The 19,291-nt window shown below is 51.6% G+C and overlaps 1 protein-coding gene across 1 annotated transcript in view; it reads left to right on the forward strand.

The window, feature by feature from the left end:
- Positions 1-19,291, forward strand: part of LOC142251165 (fibronectin type-III domain-containing protein 3A-like) — a 184,852-nt gene that overhangs the window by 154,624 nt on the left and 10,937 nt on the right. Inside the window, 1 exon segment of the mRNA XM_075323707.1 lies at positions 11,178-11,299. Within this exon segment, the coding sequence (XP_075179822.1) occupies positions 11,178-11,299 (122 nt within the window).

A 19,291-nucleotide genomic window follows, 5' to 3' on the forward strand; every position in this document is an offset into this window, starting at 1 on the left:
TTCAATCCCTGTGCCACTTCGGCAGCCAGAGTCTATGGTAGTAGTGGCCCAGGCAGAGACGCCTGTGAATCCTGCCCCGGTGACGGGGACAGAATTTGCAGTTTTTGCTGATAAGATGTCTGTGACTATGACAAAAATCCTGGAAACCTTGCAGTCCAGGCCAGTTACTCAGACCATGGACACTGCTGTGTCTATGCCCCCCGGTCCCCCTCAGTTGGAACTAATCCGTACTTCAGGGGGGTCCCAGGCATCACAGGCTGAAGACTCTGACTCGGATGACAGTCCCAGGCAGCCTAAGCGGGCTCGCTGGGAAAGACCCTCGACGTCATCACACTGGTCAGGGTCTCAGCGAGACGAGGCTCTGTATGAGGAGACAGAGGTGGGTGATCAGGAATCTAATCCTGACACCGCTCTCAATCTAGATACCCCTGATGGTGACGCTATGGTAAATGACCTTATAGCGGCCATCAATAGACTGTTGGATATTTCTCCCCCAGCCCCTTCAGCAGAGGAGGCAGCTGCACAGCAGGAGAAGTTCCATTTCCGGTATCCCAAGCGTAAATTGAGTACTTTTCTGGACCACTCTGACTTCAGAGAATCAGTCCAGAAACATCATGCTTATCCAGACAAGCGTTTCTCCAAACGTCTTAAGGATACACGTTATCCCTTTCCCCCTGACGTGGTCAAACGCTGGACCCAGTGTCCAAAGGTGGACCCCCCAATCTCCAGGCTTGCGGCTAGATCCATAGTTGCAGTGGAAGATGGGGCTTCACTTAAAGATGCCAATGACAGACAGATGGACCTTTGGTTAAAGTCTGTCTATGAAGCTATCGGCGCGTCGTTTGCTCCAGCATTCGCGGCCGTGTGGGCACTCCAAGCTATTTCAGCTGGTCTGGCACAGGTGGACTCTAACATACGTCCAGCAGTGCCGCGAGTGGCGTCCTTAACTACGCAAATGTCTGCGTTTGCGACCTACGCTATCAATGCGGTACTGGACTCTACGAGCCGTACCTCAATGGCGTCCGCCAACTCTGTGGTTTTGCGCAGAGCCTTGTGGTTAAAGGAATGGAAAGCAGATTCTGCTTCCAAGAAATGTTTAACCAGCTTGCCACTATCTGGAGACAGACTGTTTGGTGAGCAATTGGCTGAGATCATTAAACAGTCCAAGGGTAAGGACTCCTCCTTACCCCAGCCCAGATCAAGCAAACCTCAACAGAGGAAGTGGCAGTCGAGGTTTCGGTCCTTTCGAGGCTCGGGCAAGCCCCAATTCTCCTCGTCCAAAGGGACTCAGAAGGAGCAAAGGAGCTCAGATGCCTGGCGGGCTCACTCACGCCCCAAGAAAGCAACCGGAGGAACCGCTTCCAAGCCGGCTGCCTCATGACTTTCGGCCTCCTCTCTCTGCATCCTCGGTCGGTGGCAGGCTCTCCCGCTTTTGCGACATTTGGCTGCCACAGGTCAAGGACCGGTGGGTAACAGACATTTTGTCTCACGGGTACAGGATAGAGTTCAGTTCTCGTCCTCCGCCTCGGTTCTTCAGAACTTCCCCACATCCCGACCGAGCAGTTGCCCTTCTGCAGGCGGTGGGCTCTCTAAGAGCAGAAGGAGTGGTGATCCCTGTTCCTCTTCAGGAACAAGGGCAAGGTTTTTACTCCAATCTCTTTGTGGTGCCAAAAAAGGACGGCTCATTCCGTCCTGTTCTGGACCTAAAACTGCTCAACAAGCATGTGAACGCCAGGCGGTTCCGGATGGAATCCCTCCGCTCCGTCATTGCCTCAATGTCTCAAGGAGATTTCCTTGCATCGATAGACATCAAAGATGCTTATCTCCACGTGCCGATTGCTACAGAGCACCAACGCTTTCTACGTTTCGTGATAGGAGACGACCATCTTCAATTCGTAGCTCTGCCATTTGGTCTGGCGACAGCCCCACGGGTTTTCACCAAGGTCATGGCGGCAGTGGTAGCAATCTTGCACTCTCAGGGACACTCGGTGATCCCTTACTTAGACAATCTGCTTGTAAAAGCACCCTCTCAAGAGGCATGCCAACTCAGCCTGAATGTTGCGCTGGAGACTCTCCAGACTTTCGGGTGGATCATCAACTTTTCAAAGTCCAATCTGTCACCGACCCAATCACTAACGTATCTTGGCATGGAGTTTCATACTCTCTCAGCGATAGTGAAGCTTCCGCTGGACAAGCAGCGGTCACTACAGACAGGGGTGCAGTCTCTCCTTCAAGGTCAGTCGCACCCCTTAAGGCGCCTCATGCACTTCCTGGGGAAGATGGTGGCAGCAATGGAGGCAGTCCCGTTTGCGCAGTTTCATCTGCGCCCACTTCAGTGGGACATTCTCCGCCAATGGGACGGAAAGTCAACATCCCTGGACAGGGAAGTCTCCCTTTCCCAGACGGCCAAGGACTCTCTGCAATAGTGGCTTCTTCCCACCTCATTATCACAGGGAAGATCCTTCCTACCCCCATCCTGGGCAGTGGTCACGACAGACGCGAGTCTTTCAGGGTGGGGAGCAGTTTTTCTCCACCACAGGGCTCAGGGGACGTGGACTCAGCAGGAGTCCACCCTTCAGATCAATGTTCTGGAAATCAGGGCAGTGTATCTGGCCCTACTAGCCTTCCAGCAGTGGCTGGAAGGAAAGCAGATCCGAATTCAGTCGGACAACTCCACAGCAGTGGCATACATCAACCACCAAGGAGGGACACGCAGTCGGCAAGCCTTCCAGGAAGTCCGGCGGATTCTGATGTGGGTGGAGGACAGAGCATCCACCATATCCGTGGTTCACATCCCGGGCGTGGAAAACTGGGAAGCAGACTTCCTCAGTCGCCAGGGTATGGACGCGGGGGAGTGGTCCCTTCACCCGGACGTGTTTCAGGAAATCTGTTGCCGCTGGGGGGTGCCGGACGTCGACTTAATGGCGTCTCGGCACAACAACAAGGTCCCGACCTTCATGGCGCGGTCTCGCGATCAAAGTGCTCTGGCGGTAGACGCCTTGGTGCAAGATTGGTCGCAGTTCCGGCTCCCTTATGTGTTTCCACCTCTGGCACTCCTGCCCAGAGTGCTACGCAAGATCAGATCCGATTGCAGCCGCGTCATACTCGTCGCTCCAGACTGGCCGAGGAGGTCGTGGTACCCGGATCTGTGGCATCTCACGGTCGGCCGGCCGTGGGCACTACCAGACCGACCAGACTTACTGTCCCAAGGGCCGTTTTTCCATCGGAATTCTGCGGCCCTGAACCTGACTGTGTGGCCATTGAGTCCTGGATCCTAGCGTCTTCAGGATTATCCCAAGGGGTCGTTGCCACCATGAGACAGGCTAGGAAGCCCACGTCTGCTAAGATCTACCACAGAACGTGGAAGATATTCTTATCCTGGTGCTCTGCTCAGGGAGTGTCTCCCTGGCCATTTGCATTGCCTACTTTTCTTTCTTTCCTGCAATCTGGGTTAGAAAAAGGTTTGTCGCTCGGCTCCCTTAAAGGGCAAGTCTCGGCGCTATCCGTCTTTTTTCAGAAGCGTCTAGCACGACTTTCTAAGGTGCGCACGTTCCTGCAGGGGGTTTGTCATATCGTGCCCCCGTACAAGCGGCCGTTAGATCCATGGGATCTGAACAGGGTACTAGTTGCCCTCCAGAAGCCGCCCTTCGAGCCTCTGAGGGATGTTTCACTTTCTCGACTATCACAGAAAGTGGCTTTTCTGGTAGCGATCACATCTCTTCGGAGAGTGTCTGAGCTAGCAGCGCTGTCATCCAAGGCTCCTTTCCTGGTCTTCCACCAGGACAAGGTAGTGCTGCGCCCCATTCAGGAGTTTCTCCCTAAGGTGGTATCCTCTTTTCATCTAAATCAGGATATCTCCTTGCCTTCCTTTTGTCCTCATGCAGTTCATCGGTATGAGAAGGATTTACATTTGTTAGATCTGGTGAGAGCACTCAGAATCTACATTTCCCGCACGGCGCCCCTGCGCCGCTCCAATGCACTCTTTGTCCTTGTCGCTGGTAAGCGCAAAGGGTCGCAGGCTTCCAAAGCCACCCTGGCTCGATGGATCAAAGAACCAATTCTTGAAGCCTACCGTTCTGCTGGGCTTCCGGTTCCTTCAGGGCTAAGGGCCCACTCAACCAGAGCCGTGGGTGCGTCCTGGGCATTACGACACCAGGCTACGGCTCAACAGGTGTGCCAGGCAGCTACCTGGTCGAGTCTGCACACTTTCACCAAACATTATCAGGTGCATACCTATGCTTCGGCGGACGCCAGCCTAGGTAGAAGAGTCCTGCAGGCGGCAGTTGCCTCCCTATAGGGGAGGGCTGTCTTTGCAGCTCTAACATGAGGTATTTCTTTACCCACCCAGGGACTGCTTTTGGACGTCCCAATCGTCTGGGTCTCCCAATGGAGCGCCGAAGAAGAAGGGAATTTTGTTACTTACCGTAAATTCCTTTTCTTCTAGCTCCTATTGGGAGACCCAGCACCCGCCCTGTTGTCCTTCGGGATTTTTGGTTTTTTTTGGATACACATGTTGTTCATGTTGAACGGTTTTCAGTTCTCCGATGTTACTTCGGAGTGAATTTGTTTAAACCAGTTATTGGCTTTCCTCCTTCTTGCTTTAGCACTAAAACTGAGCAGCCAGTGATCCCACTGGGGGTGTATAGCCAGAAGGGGAGGGGCCTTACACTTTTTAGTGTAATGCTTTGTGTGGCCTCCGGAGGCAGTAGCTATACACCCAATCGTCTGGGTCTCCCAATAGGAGCTAGAAGAAAAGGAATTTACGGTAAGTAACAAAATTCCCTTCTTTTTTTTTTTTTTTAACGGTACCAGACATAGGTTTTTGTTTATTTGGAGTATCTTTTAATAGAATTTTCTTCATCGTTCCTTATGGGAGACCCAGACCATGGGTGTATAGCTTCTGCCTCCGGAGGACACACAAAGTACTACACTCAAACGTGTAGCTCCTCCCTCCTAGCATATACACCCCCTGGTAGCCAGTCCTAGCCAGTTTCAATGCTTTGTGTTCAGGAGGTCACACACACACATGCATTCTCTGATTTTTGATTTTTTGAATTTCAAAGATTTGGAAGAAAAGCGGGTCCAGTCTGGACTCCCGGCATGTCCCTTCTCACCCCACTGTGTCGGCGGTGCTGTTAAGGTTGATTTTCCAAGGCTGGAGCCTTCACATGACGCGCTCCTTCACCATCCCCTGGGGCTCTGGCTTGAAGTGGGAGCCATCACGGTTCTCACTGCTTTGCAGGAGACCGGTCTCCATCCACAGCCCTTTCAGGATCCTGCCGGACGGAGCGCTCACCTCCCAGGGACCTGGCACCTGCGTCTCACAAGCTAAGTACTGAGACGTTTTTACCACAGAAAGTGGTCTTTCCAGGGGTCCCTTGTACTTTATTTATTGGGGAGAGTGTGTTTTATGACTGTGTTAACATTTCCGGCCGGTTCTCCAGTTTTCACTGGAGAACCGCGCCGATGGTGCCTGCACGCTGGCCGCATGTTTAAATCTAGGCCCCGGCTTCGCCTGAGGCCTAGTTTCGGTTTTCACTGCCCCTGCATGTCAGTCATGCAGAGGGACAGTGCGGCTCCGCCCAGCGGCTGTTCAGCACAGGGAACGGACACTCCTCACTGAGGAAAGATTCCCTCCCCTGTCTACCTCATTTGCCCGCTCTCAGAGTAGGCCCCGCCCCCTCTCCTCGCTCCGGTCGCCATTTTCTCAGCGTTCTCAATGTCTGCATAGGCACAGAGATACCACATTGTGACAAATGGGGGCCTGGGCTGGGGGACTGGAGGGCACAGAAATGTATGTTAAACGGTCTGGCAAGCCACAACCTTCGGTTGTGCAGCTGCTTATATTATCTGTTTATATACTCTGCTGGGGGTCATTCTGGACAGAGCCCCCACTTCTGCAGCATGTCTCACATCAGAGCAAGGCTGCAAGGCTGTTCTTAATATGCACTGCATGTAGACTCGTACGGCCTGTACCGAGCACATAAACACAGTGGTCCCTCCAGCTGCTCCGGCTTCGGTGGCTGAACCCCCGGTTTGGGTAGAATCCGCTCTTTCCAGGGGACAGCTGTCCGGGACTCTGCTGAGCATGCATTAGCCCCCTTCTCAGGGCGCTTCTGCTGCTACGACTCGCTCAGCAAAGCTCACAGAGGACTCTTCTTCTGGTCTCAGACCCCGTCCTCCTAAAATGGAGACGCAGGGTCCCCTGTCCTTCCTCGTCCCGCAGCTCTGATTCACGAGCTGACTCACTGGACGAGGAGGATGTCTTTGCTAGGGGCTCGGACGCTACTTCATGTAGCATTGATCTGTCCGAAGGTGATGCAGATGCTAATGATTTGATTGCGTCCATTATACTTGTACTGGACCTCCATCCGCCTCTATCAGGGGAGCATCCCCCGCTGGCAGAAAGGCATCAGTATACCTTAAAGAGAACAAGGAGTGTGTTCCTTAACCACTCCAGTTTTCAGCCCACTGTGACCAAGCCCAGAGCCTGTCCTGTCAGACGCTCCCAAAGCGTGGTTCTTATGACTGTTTCCCCCTTCCACCAGAGGTGGTCAAGGAGTGAGCTCATTCACCAAGGGTGGTCCCTCCGGTGTCTAGACTTTCAGCCCGGATAGTTGTATCAGTGGCTGACGGCACCTCTCTAAGGATCCCACTGTACATTAATTCTGTACTGGACCTCAATCCGCCAGAGTTTACTTTGCCTAAGAGAACAAGGAGTGTGTTCCTTAACCACTCCAGTTTTCAGGCCACTGTGACCAAGCCCAGGGTCTGCTCTGACAAACGCTTCCCAAAGCGTGGTTCTGATGACAGTTTTCCCTTTCCACCAGTGGTGGTCAAGGAGTGGGCTCATTCACCAAAGGTGGCTCAGCCCGGCCTGTTGTATCAGTGGCTGATGGCTCCTCACTTAAGGTTTTGCTGTCCGCCAGGTTGTCCTTCTGGCCAAATCTGTATGGAGGCGGCAGGAGCCTCGTTCTCCTCAGCTTTTGCAGCAGTGCGGGCTTTCAAAGCCATCTCTGCTTCTCTAGAGGAGATGCATTCCCTCACAGGGACTCTATGCCCGAAATGGTTGCCTTAACTTCCAGACTTCAGTCTTTTCATCCTGTGCCATGTCTGCCATGCTGGAGACTCTCACCGCACTGCGGTGGCCTCGGCTAATTTCCTCGCTATCCGCAGGCTCCTGTGGCTTCGGGAGTGGAAGGCAGATGCTTCTAAAGAAGTTCCTTGCTGGGCTCCCTTTTGTTGGGACCAGACTATTCGGGAACAACTGGATGAAATTATTAAGGAAGCTCTTGGCGGGAAGAGTTCTTCCATGCCACAAACCTAAACCAGGAAACCTGTCCAGGGCAGGAATCAGTCGAGGTTTCGTTCTTTTCGTTCCTCCATCTGATCGTTCTCTAAGCCCTCGGCCTCGTCCACTAGCTCAGCCAAGGATCATAAACCCAAATGGTGCACAAAGCCGCGAATTCAGAAACCGCAGGAGATGCTGCCACTAAGTCAGCCTCCTCCGGGCTATCTGGCCAAGCCAGCAACGTCCTTGGTCGGTGGCAGGCTCTCCCACTTTGGCGACGTATGGTTTTAACACGTCTCCGATCAGTGGGTGCGGGATACCATCTCCCACGGCTACAGGATAGAATTCTATCCAGCCCGCCAAACAGATTTTTTCTGTCAACTCCCCCCTGCTCCAAGGCCGCCGCCTTCTCACAGGCCGTGGCATTCTTGCAGGCCAATGGAGTAATTGTACCGGTTTCCGACTGGGAACGGTTCTGAGATTTCTGCTTAAATCTATTCCTAGTCCCCGAAGAGGGCGGTGCCTTCCGACCTGGATCTCAAGCTTCTCAAGCATGTTCAGGTGCGGCATTTTCGCATGGAGTCTCGGCGATCAATCAATGACCCAAGAAGATTCCCTAGCATCCATCGACATCAGAGATGCTTATCTGCATGTGCCAATCGCAGTTTCACACCAGCGTTGGCTACGTTTTGCAATCGGAGTGGTCCAATTCGTGGCTCTTCCCTTGGGGTTAGCCACGGCCCCTCGAGTATTCTCAAGGTCGGGGCAGCTGTGATTGCGGTCCTGCACCTCTAGGGGTTGGCAGTGATCCTTTTGCCCTGGACGGCCTTCTAGTCTGGGCTTCATCCAGTGCAGACTGTTAGCGGAGTGCCTCGCTCACTCTCGCCACTCTTAACAAATTCGGGTGGCTTGTCATTCTGTCCCAGTCCACTCTGACTTCGACCCAGAAGTTCACGTACCCAGGGACGCAATTCGAGACTCTGTCTGCACTTGTGAAGCTGCCCTTAGTCAAACAGCAGTGCCTCCGCTGGCGGTCGACGTCGTTCCATCAGGCACCTAATACAGGTGCTGGATTAGATGGTGGCGTCAATGGAAGCGATTCCCTTGCCCAGTTCCACCTGCGTCCTCTGCGGCTGGATATTTTCCGCTGTTGGAACAAGCGGACTTCCTCCTTCCACGGGGTGGTGGCTTCGCCACAGACCAGGGGCTCGTTTCAGTGGTGGCTTCGGCCGCTCTGTCTCAGGGACGCTCCTTCCTGGCCCCGTCCCGGGTGATCCTCACCAGGATGCTAGTCTATCCGGCTGGGGAGCAGTATATCTCCACCATGGAGCGCAGGGCACTTGGACTCTGTCCGAATCAGCCCTCTGGATCAATGTGCTGGAAATCAGAGCCGTGTTTCTAGCTCTGTAAGCCTTTCACCATCTGTTGGCGGCCAGGCACATTCGAGTCCAGTCAGACAACGCGACAGCGTTTGCCTACATCAACTTCCAGGGCGGGACACTCAGCCGCCTGGCAATGTTGGAGGCTCAACGCATTCTTCAGTGGACGAAGGACTCCTAGTCCACCATATTCGCAGCCCACATCCCAGACGTGGAAAACTGTGAGGCAGATTATCTCAGCCGTCAAACCGTGGCTCCACGATCCTCAGGTTTTTGCGGCAGACGCACTGGTTCAAGTTTGGTCCCAGCTTCGTCTGTCTTACGTGTTTCACCCTCTAGCTCTTGCCCAGAGTCCTGCGCAAGATCAGAAAGGAGGGCCGTCGGGTCATTCTCATACTCCAGACTGACCCAGGCAAGCTTGGTACCCTGACCTGCTCCATCTGTCCGTAGAGGTGCCATGGCATCTCCCGGACTGTCCAGACCTTCTCTCACGAGGTCCGTCTTTCCGCCAGAATCCTGCGGCTCTCAGATTGACGGCGTGGCTTTTGAGTCCTGGATCTTGACGACTTCTCGTATCCCTCCTGAAGTCATCTCCACTATGACTCGAGCTCCGAAGTATCCTTTGGCCTTTTTGGCCTTGCCGACCCTCCTGTCCTTTCTACAGTCCGGTCTGCACCTAGGACTATCCCTCAATTCCCTTAAGGGACAGGTCTCTGCTCTGTCAGTGTTGTGCTAGCGGCGTATCGCCCGGCTGGCTCAGGTGCGCTCCTTCATGCAGGGCGCATCTCACATCATTCCGCCTTACCGGCGGCCTTTGGAGCCCTGGGACCTTAATCCGGTCCTCACGGCTTCCGGAAACCCCCCCTTTGAGCCTTTTAGGGAGATTTCTTTGTTTCGTCTTTCACAGAAAGTGGTCTTTCTAGTGGCCATAATTTCCCTCAAGAGAGTCTCTGTTTTGGCTGCACTCTCTTCGGAGTCCCCCCCTTTTTTGGTTTTTCATCAAGACAAGGTGGTTCTCCGTCCGACTCCGGACTTTCTCCCTAAGGTGGTTGCTGCTTCCACCTTAACCGGGGCATTTTCCCTGCCTTCCTTTTGTCCGGCTCCTGTTCATCGCTTTGAAAGGGCGTTGCATACTCTGGATCTGGTGCGGGCGCTCCGGATCTATGTGTCTCGCACCGCTGTTCTTAGGCGGTGCACCTCTCTCTTGTGCTGACCACTGGTCAGCGTAAGGGCCTCTCGGCATCTAAGCCGACCCTGGCTCGTTGGATTACGTCGGCCATTTCCGATACCTACCAGTGTACTCAAGTGCCTCCCCCGCCGGGGATCAAGGCACACTTGACCAGAGCTGTCGGTGCCTCTTAGGCTTTCAGGCCCAGGCTGCGGCTCAGCAGGTCTGTCAGACTGCCACTTGAATTAGTCTGCATACCTTTTCGAAGCACTACCAAGTGCATGCTCATGCTTCGGCAGATGCGAGCTTGGGCAGACGCATCCTTCAGGCGGCTGTCGCCCATTTGTGAAGTTAGGTTTCGCCTACTTCTCAGTTTTTCTGTTTATTCCCACCCATGGACTGCTCTGAGACGTCCCATGGTCTGGGTCTCCCATAAGGAACGATGAAGAAAAAGAGAATTTTGTTACTTACCGTAAATTCTTTTTCTTATAGTTCCGACATGGGAGACCCAGCACCCTCCCTGTTGCCTGTTGGCAGGTTTCTTGTTCCGTGTGTTATCACCGGCTTTTGTTGTAGACAGAGGTTCCGGTTGTTCCGGGTTTTGCTCTGTCTCTACTTGTGGGTGGATGTCCTCCTTCAGCTTTTGCACTAAACTGGCTAGGACTGGCTACCAGGGGGTGTATATGCTAGGAGGGAGGAGCTACATGTTTGAGTGTAGTACTTTGTGTGTCCTCCGGAGGCAGAAGCTATACACCCATGGTCTGGGTCTCCCATGTCGGAACTATAAGAAAAAGAATTTACGGTAAGTAACAAAATTCTCTTTTTTGTTTATTTGGAGTATCTTTTAATAGAATTTTTTAAAATGTTATATGCAATGATGGGAAGCTTATAGGTCCGTATACCACTCTCGCCCCAGACTGAGGTGTTAGGATGCTTTCAACTTACTGCCCGACAGCAGTATTGAAGGTGCAGCACCCAGGAGAAAATGAACTTTGTTTCTCCTGGGAGCCACCGGCTTTCAGTCATGCAGGCAATGATAGTTACCGCGAGCTACTCTTGTAAGCATGCCCTCAGCACTGACTGACAGCCCGTTGTAGACTGATGACCTCCTTGTAGATCAGCAGATAAAATGTAGATTTTATCAAAACTGCAGCAAGCAGCCCAATAAGTGACACATCACTTGAATCTGGGTTTTCTGCCCCTACATCATACTGCTCTGAGTACCAAAAACCTTGTGAAGAATTGCCTTAAAACTCAGAAGCGTTTGCCTTTCATTTTCCTGCTTATGTTTATTGCTACTACAAGGTGCTTGCTAAATAATTTTCCTCTTCCATTTTAGCGCCCAAAGTACAACAAATTGAAAGCAATTCGTGTGAAGTATCTTGGGAGACTGTGCCGCCGATGAGGGGAGATTCAATTGTTTACATCCTTCAACTTACCAATGGGAGAGAGTTTGATCAGGTGGGATTCATTTTTTCCAGTGTCGTCCAGTTGTATGTCCCTAGAGTAAAAAAATGCCCAAAAATATCTGGAAACTATTTACCCCTCCATGTTATAGACTGAGCAAAGTTGCATGTTAATGGTGATTTCTAGGACTCTAATCATACAAATAAAACTAAGGTGTGACCTGAAGTTAGCATCACAGGTGTCTACAAACTTGTAATCAGTTAGTCTGCCTATTAAAAAGGTGAAAAGTAGTCATTGTGCTGTTTGGCATCATGGTCTGTACCACACTAAACTACGACCAAAGAAGGCTACTGAGAGAGTTGCCTCAGGAGATTAGAAAGAAAATTAGACAAAAATTTTAAACATGTATAGTGATAGAAGCTATGAGATAATCTCCAAACAGCTTGATGTTCCTGTTACTACAGTTGCTTATAATACTCACGGTCTGTGGGACTGTAGCCAACCTCCCTGGATGTGGCAGTAAGAGGAATAATTATGACAAATTGAAGAGACAGATATGATTGGTAACCAAACAGCCCAGAACAACTTCCAAAGAGACTAGAGGTGAACTCTAAAGGCCCTGTCACACGCAGAGATAAACCTGCGCAGATCTGTGGTTGCAGTGAAATTGTTGACAATCCGTGCCAGGTTTGTGGCTGTGTACAAATGGAACAATATGTCCATGATTTCACTGCATCCACAGATCTGCCAAAGATTTATCTCTGTGTGCGACGGGGCCTTAAGGTCACGGTACACCAGTGTCAGATCGCACCATCTTTCACTATCTTGGCCAAATTGGACTTGAAAACAAATCTTAAAAAAGCAAGACTGGAATTTGTTAAAATGCAAATGGACAAGCTACAAAGCTTCTGCGATATCATTTGGACAGATGAGAAAAAACTGGATGTTTTTGGCAAATCCCATCAGCTCTTATGTTCAGTTGCAAAACAAACATCATTGTACCTACAGTAAAACATGGAGGAGGCTCTGTTTTGTGTTGGGGCTACTGTGCTGCATCTGGCACAGGGTGTCTTGAATCTGTGCAGGGTACAGTGAACTCTCAAGTCTATCAAGTCATTGAGGAGTCAAATGTGCTGCCCAGTGTCCCAGTGTGTGTCCTACAACAGTTTACTGACCCAAAACAAAGCTTAAAACGTCTAAAAATGCCTAAAAGCAAAGCATTGGACTATTCCAAATTGGCTTCTATGAGCCCTGATCTAAATCTCTTTGAACTTTTCTGGAAGGAACTGAATCACACAGTCTGGAGAAAGTGCCTTCACCTGAGACAGCTGGAGCAGTTTTTTCATGTGTAGTGATGAGTGGACCCAAGGTTCGGTGTTCGTACCAAATACAGACTTTAGAAAAAAACAAACAAAACAGAGTTCCGGGTGCTTTACATATGCAAACAACTCACGTGAGCATCGCTGTGCTTGGGTACTCTCGGTGCTCAGCCCAGTGTGAGCCGCTTGCAGTGTCTGAATTACTCACACTGGGAGTAACAACAGCGTGATCGGATGTAGTGTGCACCAAACAAAAATGGAAAAAAAAACCTGCTGACCTGACCCCACAAGTGACCTGTTTATGGCTGGCTGCTAGTAGGTGAAGTCCCGAAATGCCCAATTAGTGACTTCCATTGGGGTTCAGATCAAGTCCGGGTCCCAAACCAAACCTTATTTCAAGTCCGGCTAAACCGAACTTCCACGGGTTCGCTCATCTCTACTCATGTGGACAGCTGTAGAATTCTCATAAAGACTTACACAAATCATTTCTTTCAAAACGGAGTAGAGAAGGGGTTAACGCCGCGCATCAACAGGGTGTCCTGGTCCTGAGGAAGAGGTTTCGACCTCGAAACATGTAGACCGATGAAATAAAAAAAGATATTTATTCATCAACATCTCTACACTTTCACTTTCATTTGACTGATGCGCGACGTTAACCCCTTCTCCTCTCCATTTTGAATGCTCATCCACGTGGGGCTGCAGCAGACGCCATAATCTTATGCTTATCAGTGGTTGTGACTCTCACAACCACAGTAGGTGAGTGTATATCTCCTTTATATACTACACTTGTGATCTGGTGTTACCCTATCAGTGCTTCTTATTTTTAAATTTATCACAAATCATTTCTTTGCAGTATTTGCCGCAAAAGGTTTGTGCAACAAAATATTAAGAGGACCATAATTTTTGTCTAGGTCAGTTTCATTTGTCTTATTTTTGTTTTTTTTACATTTTTTTTTTGTTTTTCATTTGTTCAAGATCTGTTCTTATTTTAATATAAGGGTATCAACAATTTTGTCCTCTTCTGTATATATACTACGCCTCTTTGGAATAAAAAAAGAATGCAATAAAAAAGAAACACGAAAAAGTACTTGCGTATTCTGACTTGACAGAATGACACTGATTTTCTTATGGTATACAGTGGAACCTTGGATTACGAGCATTATTGGTTCCGGGAGTGCGCTCTTAAACCAAGTTACTCTTATATCAAAGCGAATTTTCCCATAGGAAATAATTGAAACGCGGACAATTCATTCCACAACCGAAAAATTTTTACTCTATTTATACAAACTAATTACAGTAATACAAAATAATGTACTGTATTCATATATTATTAAAGTACACTGATACACAATACTGTACAGTACAGTAAATGCATTAAAAACAAACTGCACGGTAGCTTACAATAAAATTGTTGGGGTGCTGGAGGTACAGAATAAGCAATGTTAGCAGAAAGAAAGTACAATTCTGTATCCATAAATGCAAATTGATAGACATGCTATATAGTATATACTGTACTGTGCAGTGGTATACTGTATACAGTACATACAGTATATGCAGAAAGTTACCTCCAGAGCGGGTTAGTGTGTGGTGAAAGAACCGAACCGGAAGTGTACACGATGAGTATTTGCTCTTCTTGCAAAGCATTAAGGTGGTGTCACACACAGCGACGACGTCGCTGCTAAGTCACCATTTGCTTCATCGTTCCTTATGGAAGACCCAGACCATGGGTGTATAGCTTCTGCCTCCGGAGGACACACAAAGTACTACACTAAAAAGTGTAGCTCCTCTCTCCGAGCATATACACCCCCTGGATAACCAAATATAGCCAGTTCAATGCTTTGTGTTCAGGAGGCACACATCCACACATGCATTCTCATCTGATTTTGATTTTTGGAAAGAGTTTGAAGAAAAGCGGGTCCAAGCCTGGACTCCCGGCATGTCCCTTCTCACCCCACTGTGTCGGCGGTGTTGTTAAGGTTGATTTCAGGGCTGGAGCCCTTCATGCCGCGCTCCTTCACCATCCCCTCGGGCTCTGGCTTGAAGTGGGAGCCAGCACGGTTCTTCCTGCCTTGCAGGAGACCGGTCTCCATCCGCAGCCCCTTTTGGATCCTGCCAGACGGAGCACTCATCCCTCAGGGACCTGGCCCTGCGTCTCACAAGCTAAGTATATGAGACGTGGTTATCGGGGGGTCCCTTGTACTTTATTGTTGGGGAGAGTGTGCTGTGTAACTATGTTGACATTTCCGGCCGGTTCTCTGGTTTTCACCGGAGAACCGCGCCGATGGTGCCTGCGCGCCGGCCGCATTGTTAAATTTAGGCCCCGGCTTCGCCTGAGGCCTACTTTTGTTTTCACTGCCCCTGCATGCCAATCAGGCAGAGGGACAGTGCGGCTCCGCCCAGCGGCTGTTCGGCACAGGGAAGGGACACTCCTCTCTGAGGAAAGATTCCCTCCCCTGTATACCTCATTTGCCCTCCAGTTCCTGCTCTTAGAGCTGGCTCCGCCCCCTCTCCTCGGTCCGGCGCCATTTTATCAGCGTTCTCACACTGATCGGAGCTGCCTGCAGCATCTCTCTGGGGGTCCGGCCTGTGGGATCTGGAGGGCACACAAACGGCCTGGTAAGCCACAACCTCCGGTTGTGGACCTGCTTATATACTCTCTGGGGGCCCTTCTAGCTCAGAACCCCCACTTCAGCAGCATGTCTCACACAAGGAGCAAGGCTGCAAGGCTGTACTCAATATGCTTTGCATGTAAGCTCGTACTGCCTGAACCGAGCACATATCCACATTGTGATGCCTGCTCTAACATGGTGGTCTGTCAGCCTGTAGTCTCACTCCCAGTGGCCCCTCCGGCTGCTCCGGCTCCGGTGGCTGAACCCCCGGCTTGGGTAGAATCCTTCTCTAAGTCTATCTCCCAGTCCTTTGCCGACTCCATGGGACAGTTGTCCCGGACTCTGCTGAGCATGCATCAGCCCCCTTCTCAGGGCGCCTCTGCTGCTACAGCTCGCTCAGCAGAGCTCACAGAGCTTAGACCCCGTCCTCCTAAACGGAGACGCAGGGACTCCTCTCCTTCCTCGTCCCACGGCTCTGATTCACGAGCTGAATCGCAGGGCGAGGAGGATGCCTTTACTGTGGGCTCGGACGCTACCTCCATGTGCCCCATTGATCTAACCGAAGGTGATGCAGATGTTAGTGATTTGATTGCGTCCATTAATTCCGTACTGGACCTCAATCCACCAGTATCAGAGGAACAACCCTCTCTGGTAGAAAAACACCAGTTTACCTCACCTAAGAGAGCAAGGAGTGTGTTCTTTAACCACTCCAGTTTTCAGGCCACTGTGACCAAGCCCAGGGCCTGTCCTGATAAACGCTTCCCAAAGCGTAGTTCTGATGACCGTTTTCCCTTTCCACCAGAGGTGGTCAAGGAGTTGGCGCATTCACCAAAGGTAGATTCTCCGGTGTCTAGAATCTCAGCCCGGACAGTTGTATCTGTGGCTGATGGCACCTCACTTAAGGATTCCACTGACCGCCAGGTTGACCTTCTGGCCAAATCTGTATATGAAGCGGCAGGGTACTCGTTCTCCCCGTCTTTTGCAGCAGTGTGGGCTCTTAAGGCCGTCTCTGCTTCTCTGGAGGAGATGCATTCCCTCACCAGGGACTCTATGCCCGAAATGGTTGCCTTAACTTCCCTGGCTTCGGCCTTTTCATCCTATGCCATGTCTGCCATTCTGGAGGCTTCTCACCGCACGGCGGTGGCTTCCGCTAATTCCCTCGCTATCCGCAGGACCTTGTGGCTTCGAGAGTGGAAAGCAGACGCTTCTTCCAAGAAGTTCCTTGCTGGGCTCCCATTTGCTGGGCCCCGGCTGTTCGGCGAACAACTGGATGAAATTATTAAGGAAGCTACTGGCGGGAAGAGTACTTCCTTGCCACAAACTAAAACCAGGAAACCTGTCCAGGGCAGGAACCAGTCGAGGTTTCGTTCCTTTCGTTCCTCTAACTGGTCATCATCTAAGCCCTCAGCCTCGTCCACTAACTCAGCCAAGGACAGAAAACCCAGCTGGCGCACGAAGCCGCGTCCTCAGAAGACCGCAGGAGCCGCTGCCACTAAGGCAGCCTCCTCTTGACTATCTGGCCGCGCCAGCAACGCCCTTGGTCGGTGGCAGGCTCTCCCACTTTGGCGACGTGTGGTTTCAACACATCTCCGATCAGTGGGTGCGGGATATCATCTCCCACGGCTACAGGATAGAATTCTCTTCCAGCCCGCCAAACAGATTTTTTCTGTCCACTCCCCCCTGCTCCAAAGCCGCCGCCTTCTCTCAGGCCGTGGCATCCTTGCAGGCCAACGGAGTAATTGTACCGGTTCCCGCCCGGCAACGGTTCAGAGGTTTCTACTCAAATCTCTTCCTAGTCCCCAAGAAGGACGGTTCCTTCCGGCCCATCCTGGATCTCAATCTTCTCAACAAGCATGTTCTGGTGCGGCACTTTCGCATGGAATCTCTGCGATCAGTCATTGCCTCAATGACCCAGGGAGATTTTCTAGCATCCATCGACATCAGAGATGCCTATTTGCATGTGCCAATTGTAGTTTCACACCAGCGTTGGCTACGTTTTGCAATCGGAGAGGAACATTTCCAATTCGTGGCTCTCCCCTTCGGGTTAGCCACGGCCCCTCGAGTATTCACCTAGGTCATGGCAGCAGTGGTTGTGGTTCTGCACCTCCAGGGGTTGGCAGTGATTCCTTACCTGGACGACCTTCTGGTCAAGGCTTCATCCAGTGCAGACTGTCAGCGGAGTGTCTCGCTCACTCTCGCCACTCTAGTCCAGTTCGGGTGGCTTGTCAATCTATCCAAGTCCACTCTGACTCCGACCCAGAGTCTCACGTACCTAGGGATGCAGTTCGAGACTTTGCCGGCACTTGTGAAGCTGCCCTTAGTCAAACAGCAGTCCCTTCGTCTGGCGGTGCGCTCTTTGCTGAGGTCTCGCCGTCACTCCATCAGGCACCTAATGTAGGTGCTGGGTCAGATTGTGGCGTCAATGGAAGCGGTTCCCTTTGCCCAGTTCCATCTGCGTCCTCTGCAGCTGGACATTCTCCGCTGTTGGGACAAGCGGACTTACTCCTTGCACAGGTTGGTGGCTCTGTCCCACAGACCAGGGGCTCCCTTCAGTGGTGGCTTCGGCCCCTCTCTCTGTCTCAGGGACGCTCCTTCCTGGCCCCGTCCTGGGTGATCCTCACCACGGATGCCAGTCTAATCGGCTGGGGAGCAGTATATCTCCACCACAGAGCGCAGGGCACTTGGACTCAGTCCGAATCAGCCCTCTCGATCAATGTGCTGGAAATCAGAGCTGTGCTTCTAGCTCTCTTAGCCTTTCACCATCTGTTGGCGGGCAAGCACATTCGAGTCCAGTCAGACAACGCGACTGCGGTTGCCTACATCAATCACCAGGGCGGGGACACGCAGCCGCCTGGCAATGTTGGAGGTTCAACGCATCCTTCAGTGGACGGAGGACTCCAAGTCCACCATATCCGCAGTCCACATCCCAGGCGTGGAAAACTGGGAGGCAGATTATCTCAGCCGTCAAACCGTGGACAGCGGCGAGTGGGCTCTGCATCCGGCAGTGTTTCGGACAATCTGCCGCAAGTGGGGCACTCCGGAAGTGGATCTAATGGCATCCCGGCACAACAACAAGGTTCCGGTTTACGTTGCTCGCTCCCACGATCCTCAGGCCTTTGCAGCGGACGCGCTGGTTCAAGATTGGTCCCAGTTTCGTCTGTCTTACGTGTTTCCCCCTCTAGCTCTCTTGCCCAGAGTCCTGCGCAAGATCAGAATGGAGGGCCGTCTGGTCATACTCATTGCTCCAGACTGACCCAGGCCAGCTTGGTACCCAGACCTGCTCAATCTGTCCGTAGAGGTGCCGTGGCATCTTCCGGACCGTCCAGACCTTCTCTCACAAGGTCCGTTTTTCCGCCAGAATTCTGCGGCTCTCAGATTGACGGCGTGGCTCTTGAGTCCTGGATCTTGACGACTTCTGGTATCCCTCCTGAAGTCATCTCCACTATGACTCGGGCCCGTAAGTCTTCCTCAGCCAAGATCTATCACAGGACTTGGAAGATTTTCCTGTCCTGGTGTCGCTCTTCCGGCCATGCTCCTTGGCCTTTTTCCCTGCCGACCCTCCTGTCCTTTCTACAGTCCGGTCTGCAGCTAGGACTATCCCTCAATTCCCTCAAGGGACAGGTCTCGGCTCTGTCAGTATTGTTCCAGCGGCGTATCGCCCGGCTGGCTCAGGTGCGCGCCTTCATGCAGGGCGCATCTCACATCATTCCGCCTTATCGGCGGCCTTTGGATCCCTGGGACCTTAATCTGGTCCTCACGGCCTTGCAGAAACCCCCTTTTGAGCCACTTAGGGAGGTTTCTTTGTCCCGTCTTTCACAGAAAGTGGTCTTTCTAGTGGCCATAACTTCCCTCAGGAGAGTCTCTGATTTGGCTGCGCTCTCTTCCGAGTCACCTTTTTTGGTTTTTCATCAAGACAAGGTGGTTCTCCGTCCGACTCCGGACTTTCTTCCTAAGGTGGTATCTCCTTTCCACCTTAACCAGGATATTTCCCTGCCTTCCTTTTGTCCGGCTCCTGTTCATCGCTTTGAAAAAGCGTTGCATACTCTGGATCTGGTGCGGGCGCTCCGGATCTGTGTGTCTCGCACCGCTGCTCTTAGGCGGTGCACCTCTCTTTTTGT

Source organism: Anomaloglossus baeobatrachus, chromosome 9 (genome assembly GCF_048569485.1).
Source record: "Anomaloglossus baeobatrachus isolate aAnoBae1 chromosome 9, aAnoBae1.hap1, whole genome shotgun sequence".
Classification (NCBI taxonomy): domain Eukaryota; kingdom Metazoa; phylum Chordata; class Amphibia; order Anura; family Aromobatidae; genus Anomaloglossus; species Anomaloglossus baeobatrachus.